The sequence below is a fragment of the Delphinapterus leucas genome, chromosome 18, assembly GCF_059928025.1.
Source record: "Delphinapterus leucas isolate spDelLeu-1000000601 "Yukka" chromosome 18, BTC_Dleu_Yukka2, whole genome shotgun sequence".
NCBI classification, from domain to species: Eukaryota; Metazoa; Chordata; class Mammalia; order Artiodactyla; family Monodontidae; genus Delphinapterus; species Delphinapterus leucas.
The window spans coordinates 30,273,881-30,300,873 of record NC_143146.1 but is presented as its reverse complement, the minus strand read 5'-3'; the positions used below and the strand labels follow the sequence as shown (position 1 = coordinate 30,300,873).

At 40.0% G+C, this 26,993-nt stretch overlaps 2 protein-coding genes across 6 annotated transcripts in view; one reads left to right on the top strand and one right to left on the bottom strand.

The window, feature by feature from the left end:
- Positions 1–1,926: 1,926 nt before the first annotated feature.
- COMMD6 (COMM domain containing 6) lies at positions 1,927–15,495 on the bottom strand. 3 transcript variants are annotated; one of them, XM_022577038.3, is made up of 4 exons: positions 15,310–15,495; positions 15,210–15,221; positions 4,464–4,616; positions 1,927–2,142 (listed from the first exon to the last, which is right to left on the bottom strand). In XM_022577038.3, the coding sequence occupies exons 1-4, from the start codon at positions 15,493–15,495 to the stop codon at positions 2,092–2,094; spliced, it is 402 nt and encodes a 133-aa protein (XP_022432746.2). In that variant the 3' UTR covers positions 1,927–2,091. The 3 variants fall into 3 exon arrangements, with proteins under 3 accessions (XP_022432746.2, XP_089755573.1, XP_022432744.2); XM_089899447.1 differs by lacking the exon at positions 1,927–2,142 and adding an exon at positions 2,149–3,328; XM_022577036.3 differs by lacking the exon at positions 1,927–2,142 and adding an exon at positions 3,335–3,522.
- A 7,089-nt stretch (positions 15,496–22,584) lies between these two features.
- UCHL3 (ubiquitin C-terminal hydrolase L3) overlaps positions 22,585–26,993 on the top strand; it is a 43,877-nt gene continuing 39,468 nt past the window's right edge. Inside the window, exon 1 of one of the 3 annotated variants that reach the window (XM_089899445.1) lies at positions 22,585–22,606. The gene's annotated coding sequence lies outside the window, so the exon portion shown is untranslated. The other 2 variants (XM_030762626.2, XM_089899446.1) reach the window with 2 other exon arrangements.

The window sequence follows — 26,993 nt, the reverse complement described above, 5'->3', positions numbered from 1 at the left end:
TATGTCACAGATGAAGGAGCAAGGTAAAAACCTACAAGACCAAATAAATGAACAGGAAATAGGCAACCTACCTGATAAAGAATTCAGAGTAATGATAGTAAGATGGTCCAGAATCTCGGAAACAGAATGGAGGCACAGATTGAGAACATAGAAGAAATGTTTAACAAAGATCTAGAAGAACTAAAGGACAAACAAACAGATGAACAGCACAATAACTGAAATAAAAATACACTAGAAGGAATCAATAACAGAGTAACTGAGGCAGAAGAACAAATAAGTGAGCTGGAAGACAAAACGGTGGAAATAACTGCCAAGGAGCAGAATAAAGAAAAAAGAATGAAAAGAATTGAAGACAATCTCAGAGACTTCTGGGACAACATTAAACTCATCAACATTCGAATTATAGGGGTCCCAGAAGAAGAATAGAAAAAGAAAGGGTCTAAGAAAATATTTGAAGAGATTATAGTCGAAAACTTCCCTAACATGGGAAAGGAAATAGCCACGCAAGTCCAGGAAAAAGAGACTCCCATACAGGATAAACCCTAGGAAAAACACACCAGGACACATATTAATCAAACTAACAAAAATTAAATTCAAGAAAAAAATATTAAAAGCAGCAAGGGAAAAACAAAAAATAACATACAAAGGAATCCCCATAAGGTTATCAGCTGATTTTTCAGCAGAAACTCTGCAGGCCAGAAGGGAGTGGCAGAATATACTTAAAGTGATGAAAGAGAAACCTACAACCAAGATTACTCTACCCAGCAAGGATCTCATTCAGTTTCGATGGAGAAGTCAAAAGCTTTTCAGACAAGCAAAAGCTAAGAGAATTCAGCACCACAAAACCAGCTTTACAACAAATGGTAAAGAAACTTCTCTAGGCAGGAAATGCAAGAAAAGAAAAGGACCCACAAAAACAAACCCAAAACAATTAAGAAAATGGTAATAGGAACATACGTATCGATAATAACCTTGAATGTAAATGGATTAAATGCCCCAACCAAAAGACACAGACTGGCTGAATGGATACAAAAAAAGACCTCTATATATGCTGTCTACAAGAGACCCACTTCAGACCTTGGAACACATACAGACTGAAAGTGAAGGGATGGAAAAAGACATTCCATGCAAATGGAAATCAAAAGAAAGCTGGAGTAGCAACACTCGTATCAGATAAAATAGACTTTAAAATAAAGACTGTTGGGGCTTCCTTGGTGGAACAGTGGTTAAAAATCCACCTGCCAATGCAGAGGACACGGGTTCGAGCCCTGGTCCGGGAAGATCCCACATGCTGTGTAGAAATTAAGCCCGTGTGCCACAACTACTGAGCCTGAGTGCCACAACTACTGAAGCCTGAGCGCCTAGAGCCTGGGCTCCGCAACAAGAGAAGCCACCGCAACAAGAAGCCCACACAACGAAGAGGAGCCCCCGCTCACCGCAACTAGAGAAAAGCCCACGTGCAGCAACGAAGACCCACCACAGCCAAAATTAAAATAAATAAAATAAATAATTTTTTTAAAAAAGTAATAAATAAATAAGCTACAAGGATACATTGTACAGCACAGCACAAGGAATATAGCCAATACTTTATAATAACCATAAATGGAGTATAATCTCTAAAAAGTTTGAATTACCATGTTGTACATCTGAAACTAATATAATATTGTAAATCAACTATACATCAATAAAAAAATGAATGCTAAAAAGGGAGAGTTTGTTTATAAAATGGGTAACATTACCAGTAATTTTTAAAACTATTGGTCTAATACATAAACTTGTGCTGCTTTTAATATCATTCAACTGTTTGTCTGATTTATTTTTCATTAAGATATAATTCACATACCACAGAGTTCTTCACCCTTTAAAGTTTCCAATTCAGTGGCTCTTAGTATATTCACAAAGTGTGCAGCGATCACCACTTTGTAATTCCTGTTTGTCTGATTTTCTTTTTTATTATTTAAAAAAATGGAAAATCAAAAGTATAATTTTCATTCAATAAATATCATTTGATCCTTAGGCAGTTTTGTTGCAGAAAGTAAAGTCCATGATTTTAGAATGATGGTAGCAATTCATCAACAAAGTAATCAGTTTTCACACAGTTTCAATAACTGCAGCAATTTCCTTGAACTGTCTGTAGAAATTCTGGAGAGAAAGGGGAAAAACAATATTAATTTTGCTTTTAGAGGCTATTTAAGTAGTTCTTTTAATTATATCTAACCAGCAGAGACTCTAGAACATATTAAGTTTGCATTTTAATGTTACTTCCTCAACCATTATTATTCGAAAGTTACTATAAGAAACAAACAGGTGTAATTTGGTGCAAGCAAAAATACTACTGTAGGGTTGGATAATTAGCTCATAAATAAGCTTTTTAAAAGAATCCAACAAAGTTCTTTGAGATCACAACAGAAAGATTTATTAAATGCCCAGCACTGTTCTCAACAATGAAGACTTTAAAAAAATGACAGATTGGTTCCCAGGCTCTGAACCACTTTTAATACAGTGAAAGACTGCATTTCAGGGTGATGGGGACTGTCTTGTCAGTTATACTAAGAGGGACCCAACACTGACAGTAGCTTACATGGTAGAAGCTTATTTCTCTTTCAATTAAAAACTAAGCTGGTATGGTAGTTCTCCTGTAGAAGGCATCAGATAAAACATCAGATAAAAAAGGGATCAAATTCTGTTTTCCTTTCTTATCCTCTACTTGCCGAGAAGTAGGAAGCAAATTTGATATACTCTAATGATTCACATCCTTGTATTTTCCCTCTTCTTTGGACTTAATTCTCTATTTTGCTACTTAAAATAGTATCTGTATTTTGTTTTAACTCATATGTAAGTTTATTATGGAACGAAGGAGGAAGTAACCATTTCTTAAAAAATATATACTCATGATCATAATTTCAGCTACTAGAAAGATAAAAGTCAAAAGCTCAAAGAATGCTCCTTGGCGCTCAGTCCTATAATGTGACTAACAGGCTGTTTGCCTGGTTAGCTGTAAGCCACGTAAAAACTACCTCTAAAAGAGTTGCCCCATTTGTGATCTTTTTACTATGAGAAAAAAATTTTAAGAGGTGGAATCAGGGAGCACAAATGTGACAAAGAAACATAAGAATTAGGCCAGTATTATGAATTACAAAAGGACTGAAACCTATATTCCTTTTTGAAGTAGATTTGGTCTTTATGTTCAGTTGAAAGCTACTCACATATCAGAATACACTACATTTATTTCCTTCCAACCAAGTCCTAATTTGCTTCCAAGACACCATTTAGCATTAAAAATAATGAATCTGTGACCCTTTTTTGTTCTACAGCAGACACAGCCGTTCTAAAAATAGGAATCAAAAGGAGAGAACATCCTTAAAATGTAATTTGTAAAACAGAACTACAATATAACCCACAAATCTCACTTCTGGGTATACATCCAAAGGAAATAAAATCACTACCTCAAAAAGTTATCTGCACTCCCACGTTCAATGCAGCATTACTCACAATAGCAAGGTATGGAAACAACCCAAGTGTCTGTTGACAGATGAATGGATAAAGAAAATGTGGTGTGTATATATACACAACAGTATACTATTCATCCTTTAAAAAGAAGGAAATCCTGCTATTTTTGACAACATGGGTGAACCTGGAAGACATTATGCTAAGTAAAATAAGCCAGACACAGAAGGACAATACTGCATGATCTCACTTATATGTGGAATCCAAAAAAATTGGAATTCATGGTAACAGAGAGTATGCTATAAGAAAGAATTCATATCTGTTCACTCACCAAAGGGATCAAAACAAACAAAAACAAAACTCTAAGGCCAGTTAAACTAGCCAAAGACAGAGCATTTCCCTGTATGTACATTGAAAAGAAAATGATTTCTCATCCACCCCCTTTCTTCCTTTCTTGCTTACAGAAAAGAGGTAGAATAATAATATATATAATATTGGATACTAAAAAGAATAATAATAATAATATATATAACATGATTCTATAAATAAACTACTGAGTTACTCTAATCCCTAGCAGATAAAATTAGCCATCAAGTACTAGTGGTCTGATCTACATTTTGTAAACATTATTAGTCAGAAAATTCAGGGTCAATGTTGCTCAAAGGTAAGATTCATTTAGCTTAATCACTCTTGAATATTAAGCCTAAGAAGAATAAAACAGTTAAATGCAAAGTAAATATCCTGCTAGAAAAGATGCAAATTTCTTAAACACACTCACAGATGAGTCCTTGAAAGTGATGGAGTGTCAGTATACAAATTCAGCATATTATATTGAAAATATTGAAAATAATTTATCAAATTCCCAAATAAAGCAAATCCAGATCTTTTGCATGTAAAGCACATCAAAACAATTGCAAATAAAAACAGTTAAAATTTTCTCTTAAAGAAGATTTTATGTATCTTTTTAAGCAGTAATTACAGAACAATGGCTAAAGTGAATGAGTTTTATCACAAACCTGAAACTGTGGAATTGTCATTTCGAAGGACTTGTTCTTTACTTGGCCTGAATGATCTGCCACTTTGAGCATCACTGCAACGTAAGGATACTTAAGTGATCTGCAGCTGTCTGAGCTCACAGCCATACCCAGCTTCCACTGAAAATCTATTAGCTGTAATGAAACAGTACACAATACATCAGTTATAATATTGCCCTGAATGAAGATATTTATTCAATTTTACTGCTCTCATATTCAAGTTTTAATTTCAAGGCCAGTCAGAATAAAAGAAAATATCTTCATTTTAATATTGTTAGGGGGATATAATAATCAAATGAACACAGAGAGAGGCAATAAGGGATATAAACAGGGTTGGAAAACACACTGTCATAATTACAAAAGGGAAAAAACAAAAACAAAAGTCTCCACCTGATGTGTTATGGAGGTAGATGTGGCAGTACTGGTTTTCTTTTCATTTTGCTCCTGTACTTAAGGGGACTCCAAACATTTTGGACCATCTCTTATCTCATTTTCCTGTTCCACATATGCCTTGCCCCATTCCACAACCCAAAAGTCCTAAAATGGAAGATGAGTTATATACCATCTTCATATTTGATTGAGGCATACATGGGAACCATACCAGTTTCTTTCCTCACCACAGTCCTTGACATGAAACCTTACACTATTGGGGAAGGTGGTTTTAGATTTCATCACTGTTGATGATGGATACCTGCCACGTGATGTGCTATGCAGTTTACATGTATTTAATGCCTCACTGAATCATCATAACATTATAGGCTATTATTTCCATTTTGCAGGTGACAAAACTGAATTTCAGAGAGCTTACATAATATGCACAAAGTCACGCATTTCTGGACTCATAACTGAAACCAAAGTCTGTTTGACTCCAATGATTACATGCTTATTGACTACTGGTTGCCTCAATACCTTCTAGCTAATTCTTTTCAGTGATTGTTCAGTGTTGCCATGGCATAAAACAGGACTGGATAAATGCAGCCCTTAATACTGAGTTTAAAACATAAGACAATAAATGGAGGAATTTTGTGTCTTGTTCCCAAAGCTTCGAAAGATATGTAGTACCTAGCAGGCACTCACAAAAAATACCTGTCTATTGACTGATACCTTTTGCTACCAAATGAATGCTTACTGGGCAAATAGCTTTACATATTAATAAAAAAATTTTTATAAAAGATGGGACTAGTGTAAGGACCAAAATTTCCTCCTGTCTTCATACTGACATTAGACGAACCAGCTACAGCATGAAGGCCAGGCTGGTCCCGATAAAAGGTTAACATCTTTGATAAGTAAAAAGACTGTACAGGTACTTCTTAAATTAAAGTTTCCCATACAAAAATAGAGAAAGGATAGTAGGTTAATAAGAAAAGAACTACAAACAGCTAATAAGCATATGGAAAGGAAATAGGGAAATGCAAATTTAAAACACAAAGAGATACCACTACACACCTACCAAAATGGCAAAATTTTAAGTCTGATGATTCTAAAACTGGCAAGAAAGGATGTATCACAGTGCTGTAGATGGAAGTCTAAACTGGGTCAATCTTTCGGAAAATTGGCTTTACTTAAACTGCAGTTACGCATATCCAGTGATCCGGTGATTCAATTATTAGGGATATAACCTAGAAAAACAGTATACTTGGGGCTTCCCTGGTGGCACAGTAGTTAAGAATCTACCTGCCAATACAAGGGACAGGGGTTCGAGCCCTGGTCCAGGAGGATCCCACATGCCACAGAGCAACTAAGCCCGTGCGCCATTAACTACTGAGCCTGTGCTCTAGAGCCTGCGTGCCACAACTACTGAAGCCCGTGCACCTAGAGCCCATGCCCTGAAACAAGAGAAGCCACTGCATTGAGAAGCCCGCGCACCACAATGAAGAGTAGCCCCTGTTGCAGCAACTAGAGAAAGCCTATGTGCAGCAACGAAGACCGAACACAGTCAAAATAAATAAATTTATTTTAAAAAGTTAAAAAAAAAAAAAAAAGAATCCACCTGCCAGTGCAGGGGACACGGGTTCGAGCCTTGATTGGGGAAGATCCCACATGCCACGGAGCAACTAAGCCTGTGCGCCACAACTACTGAGCCCATGTGCCACAACTACTAAAGCCCACCAGCCTAGAGCCTGTGCTCCGCAACAACAAAAGCCACTGCAATAAGAAGCCCACCCACCGCAACGAAGAGTAGCCCCTGCTCGCCGCAACTAAAGAAAGCCCATGCACAGCAATGAACACCCAAAGCTGCCAAAAATAAATAAATAAATATTTTAAAAAAGGAAAAACAGGATGCTTATGTGAGAATGTTCCTAGCAGCTATATTCAAAATAGCCCTAACCTATAAACAACCCAGATGTTCATCAGTAATAAAATGGACAAATGAAATGCTGTACAGCAATGAAAATGAATGAACTTCAGCTACACTTAACACCAAAAATCCTGAAAGAAACAAGTCAAAAAGTTATGTGATTCCATGCACTTAAACTTGAGAAACAGGAAACATAATACTGTTTAGTGATGCATACACAGATGGCAAAACTATAAAAAGAAGCAAGAATATGACTATCACAAAAGGATAATTATTACCTCTAGGGAGGAGGGCGGGAGAGATATGATTGGGAAGGGGCATGTGGTGGGCTTCTGGGGTACTGGTAATGTTCGATTTCTTGAGTTTTGATTGTAGTGACACAGATGTTCACCTTTAAATTACCCATTTTTTTGGTAACTATTTGAGGGGATGGAGGTTAACTAGATGTACTGTGGTAATCATTTTGCAGTATATGTATGTCAAGTCATTATGCAGAGCTGTATTTCAATTATATCTCAATAAAACTGGAAAAAGTAAAATTATTCATTAAACAGTCCAAATGTTCTGCACGTTTTGGTATAGATGTTATCTTGCACATATAGCAGGGGGAGGGGAGGATATGTCAGTGAGCTCCACATTTCTGGTTGAAAGGAAAAATTTATTTAGGGTAGGTGATCAAAGGAAAGCTTCAGAGGAGACAGAGCTCAGTTTTGAAGCATAACAGAACTGAAATTGAGAGGAAAAAAATTTGTTTTATTTATATATTCCATAAATACACACCTAGCAAAGAATAAGTGCTTAATAAATATTAAGCTGAACCAACTAGAGATAAAAGTAGTTCATATCTGGCTGAGGGATAGAGCACACTGTCTCAAAGTGAAAGGCTCTTATAAGGAAGTATGGAAAATAAGGCTGACAAGAGATCAAGAATCAAGAGGCCAGTAATTTTTTGCAAATTGTACAAGTTTTCAGAATACTCTCATTTACAGTTGACCCTTAAACGATGTGGGTTTGAACTGCAGGGGTCCACTTATACACAGATACTTTTCAATAGTAAATACTACAGTACTACACGGTCTGCAGTTGGTTGAATCCACATGTATGCAGAGGAACCTAGGATATGTGACAAGTAGGATGAAGCTGATCCTGTGAAGAACGGATCACTAGGTCTTGATGATCATCTACAGTTAAGGGAGGTATCAAAGACAACCATAAAATTTTGAGCCCAGATGACTGGGAGAATATATCATATATGAATCAGGACTTTCTATATTTTAAGCCCAGAAGTATTATCAAGAAGTGATAATTAACCTATATGAGAAAAGAATCTAAAAAAGAATGAATATATGTATAACTGAATCACTTTGCTGTACACCTGAAACTAACACAACATTGTAAATTAACTATACTCCAATACAATTTTTTAAAAAGTGATAAGGAATATCTAAATAGGAATGTTCAATAAGTGGATAAAAATTCAAGAACAGAATTCATGGGAGTTCATGATTAGAGATAGTTTTATATCAGTCCAATGGTGATATTCAAGAAAGTAACTTAACACTTTTTAAACATATTTGCCCCATACAACTCCTTGATGCAAGAAGTTCCATTTTTACTGTCCATAGTAAAATGGGAGATAAAACATTGCTTATTTGACTCTAAAAGTATGAAATAAAACTCTGGATTATCCAGAACATTTTAAGCAGAAAAGCAATTAAGGAACACAATGTTGGAATTCACTGACCATTACAATGGTGAAACTGGCAGGTGGGGAAATTGGGAGAGCTGCCATTTACTGTGCGAAGTTGGTATTCATGAGTACAAGATCTGGGATTAGGGTTATGGGATGAGAATTTCCCAAATTCTGAACTGAACATTTAAATGCAAATTATCAATAAAAGCAAACCTTCTAATAAGTGTGATTGAGCCTTAAATAGGAATTAACTACAGAGGAGATTTTAAAAAGAATAAAAAAAGAAAAAACAAAAAAATCAGAACAGGGCGAACATCACTATGGAGAATATTAAGAATGAAGTAAGAATGAAGTAGCCTCAAAATTCTTGTAGAATTAAGTAAATGATTTAAAAAGAAAAATGTACAGAGAAAAAAAGCTAGTAGTAAAAAAAATATAGGAATAACCAGAAGTAAAATGAATACAAAGAAGAAAAATAACCAGAAAACAAATATAGATTAAGAGGTAAACAAAGAAATTAGCTGTAGTCTGTCACACTAAAAATAGTTGATATGGTGGCTGAAGTTACTGTTAACATAAAAACATCACTATAAAAACCGTGTACAGGGGCTTCCCTGGTGGTGCAGTGGTTGAGAGTCCGCCTGCCAATGCAGGGGACACGGGTTTGTGCCCCGGTCCGGGAGGATCCCACATGCCGCGGAGCGGCTGGGCCCCGTGAGCCATGGCCGCTGAGCCTGCGCGTCCGGAGCCTGTGCTCCACAACGGGAGAGGCCACAACAGTGAGAGGCCCGTGTACTGCAGAAAAAAAAAAAAAACAACTGTCTACAAAGAAAATAATTTTTAAGACCATTTCAGTTTAAATTTAATTTTTATTTTTCAAAACATAACAGGAGAAAATTTAAAAAATAATCGTGTAAAACTCCATCATCTTAAAAACTATGTTCATATTCCTGTGTCCCCGTTTCTAGTCTTTGTATGCAATTTTTATAGCTACAGTCACAAAATACACACTTTTATGTTCTCTCCTTTTTTAAATGAAAGTTTTCAAATGGAAAGAATGTTAAGCATTCTGCACACATTAATCTCTCCCAAAGTACTACAAGGAAAAGACCGATTAAACTCATCCAAGGATACACTAATAGAGCTGGTATTCAAACCCAAATTTGTCTGATTCCATATTCCATGCCTTTTTCATTATACCTAGTTGCAACATGACTACCATTCAGAATTAAACCAAGTCCTAATAGGTCAAGAAAGTAGACAGGTCTGGGACAGGGCAAGAGTGTTTGGCATCTTCTAAATGCTAGGCCTGAACTGTCCAATATAGTAGCCACTAGCCAACTGTGACTATTTAAATTAATTTAAAATGAATAAAAGATTCAGTTCCTCAGTTGGACTAGCCACATACAAAGTGCTCAAGAGCCATGTGTGGCTAGTGCTACCATACTGGAGAGCGCCAACAGAGAACATTTCCATCATCGTAGAAAGTTCTACTGGACAGTGCTGTGCTAAACTCTGTGCTTCGTACTTTGTATCTGCAGATATTGATTATGGCATGAGTTCTTAGCAAATTTCTACTTGAAAATTCATATCAGCTCTAGCCTAAGTGGACAACTTTTGCTAAGTCATTAGCCTTTCTCTTCTTGCTTAACGGCACCTTCATCCATGCTTTGATTTTCTTCATAGCACTTAACGGTTTCTAAAATTATGTTAACTTATTCATCCCCTGTGTCCCCAAGGAAATGGCATTATGAATCCAGTTACTACTGAATCTATTAGAACATTATCTGATAGAAAGTGAATATTCAAATAAATATCTGTTGAATGGTTTAGAAGTTCTGGGGTATGTGGTAACTGGTCTCCAAAGATAGCCTCCAGCAATTAATTCCACCCGGCTCTGTAAGTACATGTCACTCTTCACATCAAGAAGTGGAGCTTATTTTCTCTCTGCACAAATCTGAGCTGTGCCTGTGATTGTTTTGACAAGTAGAATATGGCAGAAGAGGTGTTCTGGAATCTTTGAGCCTAGGCCTTAGAAGAACTGGAAGTGTGTCCTTCCTTCTTCATGGAATGCTGGCTCTTGGGACTCTCCTTCTTGGAACCCAGCCACCATGATGTGAGCACCCACATGAAGGAGAACCGAGTCACGCCAATGATCAGCTCTAGCTCAGCTCACAGCCCAAGTCATGACTAGCATGTGAGTGAGCCCTCTTCACTTCCACCCAGCTAAGGCTCCTAGATGACTGAAGGCTCCTAGATGACTGAAGCCCCAGCTGACATGATAAGGAGTAGAAACCACCACCCAGCTAAGCCCAGTTAACCCAAAGACTCATGAGAGACAATTAAACAACTGTTTTAAGTCACTACGTTTAGGGTGCTTTGTTATGCGGTGACAGATAACTAAAACAGAGCAAACACAACTAGCTGAAAATAGCTTTGTTAATAAACTTACTACGATATATGATTTATCAAAAATGAATTCTCAAAACTATACAATCTGAACTATATTGGTTTATAGAAATTGTAGCAAACACAAATAATCAAAACAATGTTTCATATTTGGTTAGTGTTAATACCACCAGTAAAAATAATCCAGAGAACGAAAGCGTCTCCCATTAAACACAATCGCTACTAGTAAGTGCACAGTACTACTGTCATGCAATACAAAACAAGTATCGGCTTTCCTCAAAATGGTTTTTAATCCTCATTTCTTTTCTGATGACCCCCATTTTCTAAGTGACTCAGGTTTGAAACTTCAGTCAACTTTGATTTTTCTCTCTCCCTTACACAAAACACATATGGATCGCTAGGTACTCAAGATTTTATTTCAGCCAATGCCACTGACATTTATTCCCTCCTTCCCAATCTCACTGTTACAGAGCCTTTTAAAAGGCTTGCCTTCAATTTTACTGCAGCCTCCTAATCAGTTTCTTGCCTAGAGTCTTCCTCAGTTCCAATCCACAGGATGGACTCTAAACGCTACTTATAAACTTACGAAATCTAGTATCACAGGTCAAAAACCTGTAATGTCTACTGCCTCAGGAACTAGTTAACCCTTCCCCTAGCACTTAAGTCATCTCACAGCATAGTCCCAAACAGCTTTCCCACTCGTGCTCAAGCTGGACCGCATCCTCTCTTTATTTCTATTTTTATTTTTTTGCGGTACACGGGCCTCTCACTGTTGTGGCCTCTCCCGTTGCGGAGCACAGGCTCCGGATGCGCAGGCTCAGCGGCCATGGCTCACGGGCCCAGCCGCTCCGCGGCATGTGGGATCTTCCCGTCGGATCTTTCCGGACCGGGGCACGAATCCGTGTCCCCTGCATTGGCAGGCGGACTCTCAACCACTGCGCCACCAGGGAAGCCCCGCATCCTCTCTTTAAATTATCTTTCAGTCTTCAAACCTTTGCTCATGCTGCTCATTCCTCTTGGAATACAACTCTCAAACACCTATTTAAAATTCAAAACTCCTCTCAGATTCTACTTGCTCTGTAAATTCTTTCCTGGTTTACTCAACTTTTCTATGAATGGTCACGTCACTTCTTACACCCCAGCACTTAGAACATTCTGACTTGAACAGTAGTCATCTGTGGATCTGTCTCCCTCCCCCACCATCTACTAGACCGTAAACTCCCTGAGGGGAGTTCATACATCCTTACATGACTTGTAGCACCCAACAGGACACACAGAAGAACAAAAACAGCCATACGTTTATGAACTATTACACAAACTGTACAAAAACTTAAGTCACTGTCTCATATACGGAAGAGGGAAAATGGCACTAGATATTGTGCGTCAATATACATATTTCTGTTGATTTATACCATAAAACTGGCAAGCAGGAAAACAATAAAATGTGGCAACAACAGGAACAATCATTCATCTATGATAAGGAGTTCTAACTAGACATCTATAAAGAAGAACCACGAATTACTTCAAAACAGTGATTATCAGCATCAGAATGTGAAGTAATGAATAACCTTAGACCTTCTGGTGCTGGACAAGGTAGCACGATGGTTTGTTAAATTTAACAAGTTCAGACTCTGAAGTTAGACAGACCTGAGTTTGAATCTCAGCTCTGCTACCTTCTACCCATGTGGCTTTGGGCAAGTTACTATGTCTCTATGCCCCAATATTCAGTTAAATATTTACGAAACAATAGTATGTTCTAGGCACTGGGGCTATAAAAAATAAAACAAAGGGTTCCTGACCTCAGGAACTTACGTTCTAGTAGGGAAGACAGACAATAAGCAAATATATATACAGTGTCATTGTACTAAGTGTTATAAAAAGAATTTTTTTAAATGCAGGTAAGGGGACACAGTGACCAGGAAGGCTATTTAGACAGAGCCTGGGGGAGACCTCTGTGAGGAGGTAGGTTTTGAATAGAAAGACACCTGAGTAAAGTGAAGGAAAAAGCCACAAGAATAACTGGAGAAACGAGCATTCTGGACAGAGGGAGACGCATGCCTGGCCTGCGCAGGGAACAACAATGAGGCCCGCATGGCTGGAGTGGCGTGAGCTAGGAAGAGAGGTAAGAGACAAAGAAACACTTTTTGAAGGGCCTTTAGGTCAAGGAAAATACTTAAGACATTTTTCTAGTGAGACAGTACTCTCTTAAATGGCTTCGAGCAGGGAAAAGACCTGGTCTAACTTAGACCGCAAAAGTCTCCTCCAGATTGATGAACAGGGCATTAAGTTTAAGAAGGAAAACAAAAAGACTCAATTGGGAGACCATTACGGTATCTACACAAGAGGGTGGTGCTTGGGACTCAGGTGGCAGCAAGGCGAGGTAAATTTAGAGAATATTTTTAAAGGTAGAGAAAACAGTATTCTGATGGATTGTATGCGGGGTCTGCACTCTCACGGGAGGTGTGGTCCCAGTTAGCCTCGCTGATTCTTATATTGGTGAGAAATATTTAAAGAAAGAAAGAAGGTATTATGGCTCAAGGAATTTAAACTAGTGTTAGCCCTAAAAATTAGCTATATCTGGTACATGTAAAAAGCATATACTACAAACAGAAATGACTTACTGCTAGGTCAAGGTTTCTCCCCCTACAAGACTGCTGAATACACGTAATCATTTTGTCTAGCAATATAATATTTAAAAGACACATCATGAACTATGAATAAAAAGGTTCAATTTAAGAGTTCCTGGAGGTAAAACTCACAAAAGTGTGAGGTCCCCCTAATGACTGGGGTGTAGGTGGGTGCCTGAGATTTTAACTCGGCCTTGTCCACGCTGAGCCTCCAGTAATTCATCAATTATGGTTTAGGTTTTCCTACCCCTAGCACTGGTTTTCACGGAGGTTTCTGTTCTGGTTAAGTTGTGCTTCTCTGTATTCACCTGTCTCTCCAATTTGGGAGACAGGAGTTTGCCCTGTGACCTCACTTTTCTGACTTATCCAAGAAGAACTGTTCATTTTTCAGTCTATTCAGCTTTTCATTTATTTTAAGGCACACGTTGGGCTTTATAAGAAGGCGGCAGGAGGGTCAGAATCAGAGAAGGCAATATGATGATGCTGGCAGAAAGAGAAGTGATGACAGAAGCAGAGGCTGGAAGGATGTGCTTTGAAGATGGAAGTAGATGCCATTGCTAAGGAACACAGGCAGCCTCTAGAAGCTGAAACAGACAAGGAAGCAGATTCTCCCTTAAAACCTCCAAAAGGAACACAGCCCTGCTGGCACCTTGGCTTTAGTCCCACAAGACTAATTTTGGACTTCTGATCTCCAGCACTATAAGAATAAATTTGTGTTGTTTTAAACACACCTCCCCCTACACACACCCCCAAAAGGTTCAACTTTTAAAACCCTATAATTTACTATAATTCAGTTTCAGGATACCTTACGCAAACATATGACTTAATGTAAGTATAATAAATGGATAAGATGATTTCTGAGAGACTGAGTCCAAGTTATTGAGCAGTAACTCAGAGCAAAGCCAGACAGGGGAGTGACTGCTATCTGAGTTTCCCCCTATCTCCCAGGAATCCTCAAAAACAAAAAGATCAGCTGGAGACAGATGTCAGAGAGCAGTCAAAGGGCATCTCTCAGCTCCCGTGTTCTCATTATTTATACCAGCCCTTTCTTATACTTTGTGGTCCTGGGTAACTCCTGTATTTCAAATACTCTAGTTTTAGTACTCTTCTTCTGGGAAGTGTTATAAGCTATTTGCCTAAAAACAGTTTATTAGCTGAAACAGGACAGGAACACTCAGAACAAAGAGACAGTCCTAAGACATACTTTAAAAATCAAATTCTTATTCCAAGCATAAAAAAAAAACAGACACTGAAAGGTTAAAGGGTAAACTCTCCCTCTTCCACAAACTGCTTTTTAAAGACTTAAGAAAATGTTTGCGCAGCTATCTTTGGAAATTTTGATAATTTCTTCTCTCTATGTATTACATCCCCAAATACTATGTACCTAGTATCGAATCAACGGCGCTTAATCAAGGAAGAACAATATTTGGTCTGTACTCTTCGGGCTGGAGTGGGTGGGGAAGATTAAATTACAATGACAGTGGCTACTACCTCAGAAGCCAAGTGGAAGGAGCAATGCAGGGTGGCGGGAGGAAAGGCACGGGCTCACGGACATGGGCCTTGGTTTGGGGTTGAGCTGGGGAAGGTTCACGGTGGCAGCGTCCCGCGGCTGCCAGAGGCGGGCGGAGGACCAGGTGCAGCCGCCCGCCACTTGTCCAGCCGAGGCCGGCGGAGGCCGCGAGGGATGGCCACTCACTCACCTGGTTGGTGACCTGAAATGGAAGCAGAAAACATAATTTAGGGAACGATCTTTCTTGCGCCGGAGCCCACTGCCCCGGCTCCTTCCAGGCCAGGTCTTACCTTGGCCTTAGCATCCAGCTGTGGCTCGCTACACCCCTCCATAGCAGCGCCCCGGAATCCCTCCACCGACTCAGGTGGAAGCTCCCGGGACCACCACCTCTTCCGCTTCCTCTTCCCGCCCCTCGCGGCCCGTCGCACGCAGCGGACGTGGGGGGAGGAGGGCAGAAATATCTTTGTATACCTCATCCTTAATCTCAATTAGACATCAGTTTTATGTAGCCGATCAGTAACAACGGATACACTGTAGGGGAAAAGGTCCGAAAACTGGCGGATACCTTGTGAAGGGAAGGATATATTATCTTTTAGGTGCCGTCGCCCCCTACTTATGCCATGGACGTGGACTCTTCCTGCCTGCAGCCCAAGGAGCCCTTTGAGCGAGCGCAGACTTGCAGCTGCGCAGACTTGTTAGAAATTGATGTTAACTGAGTTTGAAAGCTGTGGGACAATCCCTCCTCCTTCCCCACAGATGTTTGTCCTGCGAGGGAGATGCCAATGGGACGTTTAGTTTTATGATTAACTTCTGTCACTCGGATTCATTTCACTGGCCTAGCTTGGAGGTGGGGTGGGCATGCTTTTTGTTACCCTCCTTCGTGGAGGATAACACGAAGTGCTGGGAGCTTTATAGTCACATAGGCCTGAATCTAAAACCCTCTGCCACTCAGGTGTACGCCTTGAGTAAAGGCAGACTTTCTGGAGATCGGCTTTCTAATCTGTAACACTCAGGCTGTAGATATTTGTCTCACAAGGCTTTATGAAAGGTTCTGTGAGATCCCATACGTAAAGCACATAGCAAAGTTCCTGAACATAGCGAGTACTCAATAAATACCAGCTCCTATTATCATCGTCATGATAGTCAGGCCTCAAAAGAAGCCTATAAGTTATCTAGATCACAAATTATCTCCATTTTAAAGTTGAGAAAATGGAAATTCAGGAATGTTAAGCAATATCAGCTAACTAATAGATAAAACTTCAAACTCTGGTTTTAATTTACGGTCTGCAATCTAATTTCAGAGAACTCCAGAGGGGTTTAGCGCTCCCAGTGTACCTGCTGAAATCCTTTTCCAGCTGCCTTGTGCTAATTGAATGTTCTATTTATACTCCAGGCTACTGAAAAATATGGATGATTGTGTGTGTGTTTGTGTGTGTTGCAGGGGTGTTGGGGGAAGTAGTGGTGGAAATCCACGGGCAGCCTGAGCAACGATGCAGAACGGAGAATAAGCATGATCACTGATGCTAGAATCATAGAGGTTTTAGAGCTTAAAGCAGAGTACGTACCACAGATGTTAGATTTGGGGCCAAATCTGACGGACCTACATATTTAAAACAAAACAAAGCAAGTAAGACAAACTCTATCAGAAACTGAATGGCAATGCATTTAGATAGGTTTTATATGTTCCATATTGTCACTGTCCCACATTCTTCTTTCAGCTCATCTGGCCGAGTCACACATTCACCTGAAAGCTGCACGACATACTTTTTAACCTTTGGCTTAAGGGGAACTTATAGAGTCTCATTTTAAAAATGAGACCTAAATAGATTAAGGGCCTGGCTTATAGAAACACAACAATATTATGTTAGTCGTGATTTCTGATCAGGTGCGGACAATTTTTCATCCATACTGTGGACAGATGAGACCAAATTGTGTTAAGTTTCGATGTGTCCTTTTTTTTTTTAAGTTAATTTTTATTTATTTATTTATGTATTTATTTTTGGCTGTGTTGGGTCTTTGCTGCCACGCACGGGCTGTCTCTAGTTGCTATTAGTGGGGGCTCCTCTTCGTTGCGATGCGCGGACTTCTCACTGCGGTGGCTTCTCTTGTTGCAGAAGCACGGGCTCTAGGCTCACGGGCTTCCGTAGTTGTGGCTTGTGGGCTTAGTTGCTCCAAGGTACGTGGGATCTTCCCCGACCAGGGATCGAACCCTGGTCCCCCGCATTGGCAGGCAGATTCTTAACCACTGCGCCACCAGGGAAGTCCCGATATGTTCTTAAGTATTGCAAAAAGGCTATGTTTTAGGACGGTTATTTGGCAATGCAACAAAGGCTAAAGGCAGATACAGCATGAAGACAGCTGGAGGTATTCCTATTATGACAAGTAATATAAGACAGAGTAATCATGATGGTGTGCCATGAATGAGTTACAGGTGTGTAGCGAAATTGACACCCCCCCCCCCCATAGCCCTAAGGAAAGCCAGGTGAGGCCTCATCCTAGAAGATTCCCTGAGCTGGTTATGACTGCAATGACAACCTTATTTGATTAAGTCAGGTGTTGTACAAATACCGAATTTCATCAATTGTTAGATGCATATTTTTTCGCATTTGACTGCTGAGAAATCATACTGCACATTGCATCAGATGGCTGCTTACAGTAGCGGGTAGGCAGGCAGCAGGTGTGACTCAGTTGTTTTTGCAGGTGTATACGTGAACTTGGTTACAGCTGTTCAACACTTTTACTGAATCACGGGTATTGCTGGCTGTGTACATACTATGTTTAAATGCCATGTGAAATGCCTTTAAAAAGACTATGCTGTTGAGCAGCTAAGCCCGTGCGCCACAACTACTGAGCCTGCGCTCTAGAGCCCGCGAGCCACAACTACTGAGCCCACGTGCCACAACTACTGAAGCCTGCGCGCCTAGAGCCCGTGGTCGGCAACAAGAGAAGCCACCGCAATGAGAAGCCTGCGCATCGCAACGAAGAGTAGCCCCCGCTCGCTGCAACTAGAGAAAGTCTGCACACAACAACAAAGACCCAACGCAGCCAAACTAAATAAATAAATAGATAGATAGATAAATAAATAAATGTTCCTTTTTAAAAAAAAAGATTATGCTGTGATTTGGCATAAAAAAAGTTACCAGGAATGGAACCAGGCATGGAAAGAGAACAGTGTGTTGTAAACTTAGATCAGTAAGGCAAATATGGGTTATTGGAGGAACGACCAAAATTCCATGTGTTCTTACAAATCAACCAAATTACAATTCCTAAAAAGGTGGATATACTTGAGTAGATAAAACAAAAGTGTTGCTTATTTCAGTTCAAGGTTGGAGAAGTTGCCAGATCCCTCAGAATATAAGAAAGAAATTTATAAAAATGAGAGAGCAGTTTTTGAGTCTCAAATACTTTCGTTAAGACATCAAACATCAGTTTGTCAAAAACTTCCCAGTGTGTTTGAATAGAAGCTGCTGAATTTGCAACAGTTGCTGAAAAAAATGAAACTATGAGTTTAGTCATGTAGTAAATAACATTTTTTGGAGGTTCAACTGCATGTTTTTATTTGGTTATTAGAATTTGGGGCAGCTGTATCAATTATCTGACGACTACTTTGAATTTGAGTATGAAAAATTTTGGTAGATATAGCAATTAGGTGTTGCTGTGTAAAAAAGTCCTGCCCCCCCACAAATTCCCAATGTCATATTACAAACAAACATTTATTTAGCTTACATGTCTTGGGGGTTAGCAGTGAGTTGGCCAGTGGAGGCTGGGCTCAGCTGAGGTGTTTCTGCTATGTTCCACGTGTCCTTACTCTCTTCCTGGAACCAGGAGGCTGGCCCAAGCTCATTCTTCTCCAGGTGATGACACAAGTACAAACAGCAAGCAGAAACTTATTCAGGCCTGGATTTCGAACTGGCATACAATTATTTCTGCCCCATTTCATTGACCAAAACAAATCACATGGCTGAACTCAATGTCAAGGAGTGGGTAAATATACAGTTAATTCTCATTATAAAGCTACCACGAATGCTGAGTTAGTAAATACTGAACCATTGCTCCTAGTGGAAACAGGTTAGGTTCCTGTGAGCCTCTGGTCACATTTTAATCAACAAATCAACACATTTTTTATGTGTATTTTTGTTGAAAGTCCCCACATTTAATCTATATTGTTGATTCGTAAACACTGATCCCAGGGCTAACAGCACTGTAACTCATGCCTGAAGGAACTTACCTAATACATGTATTTTCTCTATAAGGCACATCACAGTCTTCCTGTGTGTAGGAACACAAAACAGCACATGAGCACAATGCTTGGGGCCATTTTATACAGTGAAATCATCAACAAAAAGCACACAAATGCCTAAAAAATGTGGCACTAAATAGACTGCACAAAGGACACATTTCCAATACAAGACCTTGAACAAGAAGGCAGAGCACAGACTTGCTTGACCTCAGCTGGGAACTCAATTTTTTTGCCACTCTGAGCATGTCTGTGAATGACCTTGAAAGTGACATGGGTACTGATTTGGGGGTTACAAATAAATGTTAGCAAGTAGATAAATTCAAAACGCAGAACCCATGAATAATGAGGATTGACACTACTTTGCCCCTAGTGGAAAAAACTTCAGTGTTATATGGCAAAGGGTATAGATAAAGGAAGAATTAAAACATAGGGATCTGGGCTTCCCTGGTGGTGCAGTGGTTGAGAGTCCGCCTGCTGATGCAGGGGACACGGGTTCGTGCCCCGGTCCGGGAGAATCCCGCATGCCGCGGAGCGGCTAGGCCCGTGAGCCATGGCCGCTGAGCCTGCGTGTCCGGAGCCTGTGCTCTGCAACGGGAGAGGCCACAACAGTGAGAGGCCCGCGTACCGCAAAAAAACAAACAAAAAGAAACATAGGGACCTTATACATATGTATAACTGAATCATTTTGATGCACACCAGAAAAACATTGTAAATCAACTCTACTTCAAGTAAAAAATTAAAAAACAAAACAAAAAGGGAGCCAATAATGCAGAATCTTGGGCCCCATCTTAGACTTATTGAATCAAAATCTGCATTTCAGATTCCCTAGGTATTTGTATGTACATCCAAGTTTAAGAAGTACTGGACTCAATACCATGGTGGGTATATGCATGCCAGAGGCTGAGAATTAAACCCTACAAAGATCAGAGGCTACTACATACATAAAGTTTTTTTTTTCTTTAAGTTATTTATTTATTTATTTTGGCGGCATTAGGTCTTCATTGCTGTGCGTGGGCTTCCTCTAGTTGCGGTGAGTGGGTTTCTCATTGTGGTGGCTTCTCTTGTTGCGGAGCACGGGCTCTAGGCGCGCAGGCTTCAGTAGTTGTGGCACACAGGCTTAGCTGCTCTGCAGCATGTGGGATCTTCCCGGACCAGGGATTGAACCCGTGTCCCCTGCGTTGGCAGGCAGATTCTTAACCACTGCACCACCAGGGAAGTCCCTCATAAGGCTTTTATGGGTCCAAAGGTCTAGCCCATAATGGGACAACCTCTCTAAGATGAAGGATAAGCTATTGTACCCTGCAATTCCTATCAACAGGGAAGAGGCAGAGCACTTGGTGGGTTTCTGGCTTTTGGATGCAGCATACATCACATTTGGGAATACAGGTGCAACACGTTTATTGGGTGATATGGATGGCTGCCAGTTTGAGTAGATCCCTGAGCAAGAGAGTCCTCTGCAGCAAGTCCATGCTGGAATGCAGGCTACCTTCTGTTTGGCCCTATATCTCAGCAGATCCAATGGTGCTAGAGAGGTCCACGCTGTGTGGAGTCCTAGGGAAGCCCTAACAGGAGAGTCACAGTGCAGGACCTCAAGGTTCTGGACCAACGCCATTCCTCTGACAGTAAGTCATTTGAAAAACAACCCCTGGCATGCCACTAAGAGCCTGGCTGTGCAACTGAAGTGATTATGCAACTATGGCTTCCCATGATGAGCTGGACATTTCAGATGTACCACCTCACAGTTGGGTGGTATTGCAACAATCTCTCAGGTAGATAAGGAGAATGGGGAATCTTGGAAATTCCTTGGAAGTTGAATAGTGGCCAGAAGAACATGAGGGGGAGAGTTGGAAGTTCCCCAAGAAAGGCAAGCTCAGTGTAATTATCTTTTCCTCACTCCCTAACTGCTCCTCTCCCTGCATTCCCTCTCTTGGGTGCAGCAGTAACACGCACTCTACCCCAGGTCAGATCTCCGGAGTCGTCATTGACAGTGCGGGCTCAGCAGTAGGATACCCCCTTCAAACAGTATCTCTTTAATCTATGCCTGCCCCTCCTGCCCCTCCGTCACTGCTACTGCCTTAATTAAGTCTCTCATCATTCCACTCTGGCAAATTTTCCACATTATTGAAAATGGGGTTTATGCATATCTGATTATTCCATTCACTCCTCAAATATTTGTTGAGCATCTACTATGTATCAGGCACTGGGTTAGGCTTTGGGGAAAACGATGTGAGGAATTCAAAAATGACATTGCTGCAGGCCTTATGGAATTCACAGCCTGATGGAAAAGAGAGATGAAAATTCTCCTTAAAATGCTTCAGCGGTTCCCCGCTGTTTTCAGTATGAAGCCCAGATATCTTGACCCGTTAGTCCCTTCCTATCTCTCCAAAACTGTCTCTAACCACTGCCCTTCAGTCTTGCAGGCTCTGCAGCCACAGTGCACACTTTCCCTTCTTCCGAGCACCCTCCTCTCTGACTGGCTACCATCGACGTTTTTAAGGGCTCACTCCAGCTGTCCACTTCCTCCAGGAAGCCTTCTGGACACTCCCTTTCCCCGTTAGCTGCCCTTTTGTGTAGTTTCAGCAACCTCATGCTACCACTATCACACGTGTATCACACTTCATTGTGATTCTTCGTTCTTTTGTCCACCTCTTCTACCCTACTGTAAGCTTAGCTTTGCGTACCCAACACTTAGTTACAGCGTCTGATTCATTAACAGGTACTTGACATTTTTTCTACACGGAACTGCGTAGGTATATAGAAATGTTCCCCACTCTGTAACAGCAGACAAGGCCGACATATCACTTCTGCACCCTGGCAAAGGAGCTTCCGAGCACGACTGGCGTCCCCTGGGTGCGGGGCTTCCTGACTGGCAGCGCCCAGGTCCCTCCCTCGACGAACAGGACTCAGCGGCGCGCCCCCTAGCGTCTCCGGCTGATGATACAGGCATGGGAGGGCGCCGGAGAGCACGCGGTCCCAGACCCGCGCTTGGCGCATGCGTGGCACTGGAGCAGTCTCGTCGGTTCGGAAGAGTCCAAGCGCGAGGGGAGAGAGCTGAGATTCTTTTCCCTTCTGCAATAGGAAGCTGACTCCTATTCTTTTCCTCTCCGATTGTATCTTAATTTAAAGTGAAAACCTTGACTTGTGGTTCTGTAGCGAGCGATAAAGGAGCTAGGGTGTTGTTAGACTTTTCTTCGTCTCTCGGCACCCCTCCCTCGGGGCGCAGGGTTGGACGGGTCCAGGTCAGGAGCAAGGGGGCGGAAGCGGCGGCGGCTGTCAGAGCTGGAGAGGGGCCGGGCGGAGTGGCAATGGAGAGTCAACGCTGGCTGCCGCTGGAGGCCAATCCCGAGGTGAGCGTGGCTCGGGTCTTGGCCTGAGGCCGCGGGCGGGGGCGGAGGGCACCGGGCTGCCGCCTCTAGTCCCGGGCAGTTTGTCGCTAAATAGTGTTCTCTGTTTCGTTTTCAGGTCACCAACCAGGTGAGTGAGGTGTCTTGTCGCTTGGGACCCTGGCCGCCTACACCCCTGCACTCCCCAGGAGTCTGGGATTTAACTCCGTGAGGGTCCTTCTTGCTCACCTTCAGACGGGCGTGCCCTGTTTGCGGCCGCTTCCCTTCCACCTGGGTCCTGGAGATGCTCCCAGCTGTCTCTGGTCCCATTCCCCGTCATCAGCATTTCCTGGGTTTTTTGGGTCAGAGGTTTTGAGGGACGTTCACCCTGTATTCCAGTTCCTCTTCTCTCTTCGTTTTGCCTCCTGCTAGTGCCGAATCCATGATTGTCCCAGCCCTGTACCTTCTAGGTGACTAATTTGCCTGCAACACCCGACTCCAAGCTTTGTAAAGGCTCCCACTCAGTCCTTGTAATCTCATCCGCCACTTGCACCATGAAATCATCTTCCAGTCATCTTCTCTCGTCCGATCAAGTCACTTCTCTTCTCCGCCACGCCCCCTTTCTCTTCCAGTTTCTTAAAAGTGGAATTTAGTTGCTTTTATACCATAGGAAAGCTCAATTCCCACGTCATCCTTTGCCAGCTACAACCCTTTAAGTTCGTTTGGGTGTTGGAGGTTCGGGATGGGGAAGGAAGAGGGAACATCTCGCAGCCTCTCGATCAAAAGGACAATAAGTGCTACCAGGTATAAACTTTTTATTTGCTCAGGTGTATTTTGTCTTCTCCTGTTTTTCATTCTCAACAGCAAGTTTACTTTTTACTGCCCTCTTAGTTTATCATACTTCTCCCCTCCCCAATAATCTTCCTTCTCATCACCAAGGAATAATGATTCATCCTGTACTTCATTGGTTTCCGGTTTTGAAAGCTTGTAGAAAATTCCTTATATAAAGAAAGCAGATAGAAGTGCTTTATTTTAATGTTGTCAGCAAACTATTTTTTTATTCAGGTTTATTACATGCTATTGAAATGATTATTACTGCCTCAATTCTTGTCTCTTTAGTAATCTAGTAATTTAGTAATGAACAAAGCTTGGAACACAGCATATATCTTTCATGTTATTATTAAGGTGGCATTTCCTATCAATATTAATTTTCTTTTGTTTTACCCTCTTTGACATTCGTTGTTCATTTTTTTGCCTAAAACATTTTGACGGCTTTGTAAAGAAAAAAATTTTCCTTCTGAAGAAGTCAGTATTTACAACTTCTGATTTAGTGCCCTAGGAAGGAAGCATATTTCTCTCAGACCTAATTCCAGATACTTTTATAACTTTAGTTAAAAATCAATTTACCATATATCTGGGCTCTGTTCTATTCTATTGATCTATGTGTTTGTTTTGATTACTGTAGTTTTATTACTGTGGTCTTGAAATTAAATAGTATGAATTCTCAAACTTCATTCCTTTTCAAAATTGTTTAGGCTGTTTTAGTTTCTTTGCCTATCGATATAAATTTTAGAATCAGCTTGTCAACCTACACAAAAAATTTTGGTATGATTTTGATGACTAGGCCTATAGATATATTTTGGGGAAAATTAATATCATAACCATATTGAGTCTTGCAATCCATGAAGATGGTACCTCTCATCATTTACCTGGGTCTTTGATTTCTTTCAACAGTGGTCTGTTGTTTTAGCATGTCGATCTTGCACATTTTTATGTTTGTTTATACCTAAGTATTTAATGATTTTTGGTGCTATTGTAAATGATGGTGTTTTAAAATTTCATTTTCTAGTTGTCCATTGCTATGTATAGAAGTATAATTTATTTTTACGTGTTAACTTTGTCCTGCTGCTGTGCTAAATTCACTTACTCTAGTGGCTTTTTTTGGTAGATGCTTCGGGATTTTCTATACAGACAGTCATATTCTCTGTGGTTAGACTGTGTTATTTTTCCCTTTTCAATCTGTATGCTTTTTATTTATTTTTCTTGTTGAACTAGTTAGGACCTTTAATACAAAATTGAGTAGGATGGAGAGAGAGAGGACATCTTTGTCTTGTTCTGGAACTTAGAGGGAAAACATTTGATTTTTGATCATTAGATATGTTAGGTGTAGGGTTTTGGTAGATGCTTTTTTATCAGGTTAAGGAAGTTCCCTTCTTTTCCGAGTTTGCTGAGAGATTTTATCATGGATCACTGTTGAATTTTCTTAAATGACTTTCCTGTATCTCTTGAAATGATCGTTTAAGGAAGAAATAATACTAATCCTACATAAACATAGAAGAGGGGGGCACTTCTCAACTCATTTTATGGCCAGCATTACCAGACAAGCCGTAATAAGAAAAACTGCAGACTCTCCCTCACGAACATGGATGTAAAAATCCTCTACAAAATATTTGCAAAGAGAATGCAGCAGTATATAAAAAGGATAGTGTATCTTGATGAAGGGCCATTTATTCTGTTATTGCAAAGCTGGTTCACTATTCTAAAGTCAATCAGTGTAATTAACTGTATCAACAGACTAAAAAATACAATCGTTTTTAGATGATACCATTATTATTTTTAATGAGATGTAAGCTTATATAATTGGAAACATATTCTAAACCTACGTTCTAATTGGAAACCTTTGTTCCTAAGTAATCTTGGTAGACTATAAAACACATTCACTTATTCACATCAATTAAATAATATTTGAGGGGCACCTTTTGGAATACCAGATATCTGCGCAGGAGCTGGTTATATTTGGTGATGAAAACATTTATGGTTTTCTGCTTTTCAGTCCATTGGGAAGACAGACAATAAACAAGTAAGCAAACAAATAGTTAGCAATTATTATAAGTGCAGTGGAGAAAATTAATGGTACAGTGATGAAGACCATCAGGGAAAACATACTAGGTTAGATGGTCACAGGAGGCCATTCTGTGGTGACATAAACAGAGAAAAGATATTATTAGTATATGATTGTCCACTATTTCTGGCATGCTTTGGTGTGGTTAAGTTTGTTTTAAATTTATTTTTTTAATTAAAAAATTTTTTATGTTAGTTTCTGCTTTATAACAAAGTGAGTCAGCTATACATATACATATATCCCCATATCTCTTCCCTCTTGTGTCTCCCTCCCTCCTACTCTCCCTATCCCACCCCTTTAAATTTATTTTTTAAAGAAGTAATGTACATTTAGTGGGAGAATGGACAAGTATCTAAGAAGTAATCAGTTTAACCAAAATTTTTGTAGTTGTTTCTTTATTCTCTTTATGTTAGTGGCAGAACTGAGACTCGAAAATGAATGGAAATTTAATTAACTCACTCAGAATTTGGAAAATTTATAAATTAAGCCACAGATTAATCCCAACAACAATACCCATCCCCACCTTTTCTTCTTTCCTCAATTGAATGGAATCATAGGCCTTTTACTTACCTTGATTTCACTCTGTTACCATTTGTTGGTTGCATGTGTCATTATACTCAGTATGAGCAAACACTGTTTAATGCTCTAACAATGCCTAGTTGGTGTAAGAATGATTAACACATGTCTACTATATGAAGATTGTTAGTAACTGTTAGACGTTAACTAGTAACCATATGTCTCAGTAGATGTGGTAAGTAGTGATTTCTTTTGTTGGTTTATATTGCTGTCACTGCCTTCTCAGGATATTTTGTCTTGCTATAGGTAGGACTTACTTAGAATAAAATCAGTTAAATGATAGAAAAAATTATTTTAAAAATTGAAGCTCCATTTTATTTACATATGCATTTAAGGGGTAATAGCAGCTTGTAGCTGATGGAAAGTTACAGGTAATTAAGCATCAGGAATTATAACATTTTTTTTAAAAGAACATTTTGTGATGTGGGCAATCATAGAATTTCTTTTTATGACCACACTAGATTTTCATCTTGATTATGTTTTGTGATTTGAGTATTGCACAGCCACATTATGTAATTTTAAATATTGTGTTTTAGAACCACCCATTTCTGATGTGGAAATTCCCTAGAAATATTCCTAATTATGGATTTTATTGAATAGGCAAAATATTTTCTGGCTGAAGGAAAAGAAATTTACAACTAAATTGTATTTCGTTGCTTAGTGTTGGAAAAAGATTTAGAAGTCATGTGCTAAATTATTGCCATGAACATACAAATATTCATTAGTTAGTGTTTCCCACCTTGGGAAAAACACCCTTGTTACCCTGACCTCCTCTACTACCTCCTCTCTGTTTCCCTTCTTTGTAAATTTTCACAAAGCATTGTCCATAGACGCTCTTGCTACTTTCTTATCAGCGTTTTTTTTTTCCTGTATTCACTCGCATCTAGTTTGCTTCTATCCTCACCATTTCACAGTAACTACTTTTCTCAAGTT

Excerpts from the sequence above, each read along its gene's own strand:
- COMMD6 (XM_089899447.1), bottom strand. The coding sequence starts at position 15,495 with ATGAGGTATACAAAGATATTTCTGCCCTCCTCCCCCCACGTCCGCTGC. Across the intron at positions 3,329-4,463 it reads TGACAATTCCACAGTTTCAG|AACGGCTGTGTCTGCTGTAG; the intron begins GTTTGTGATAAA and ends TCCTATTTTTAG.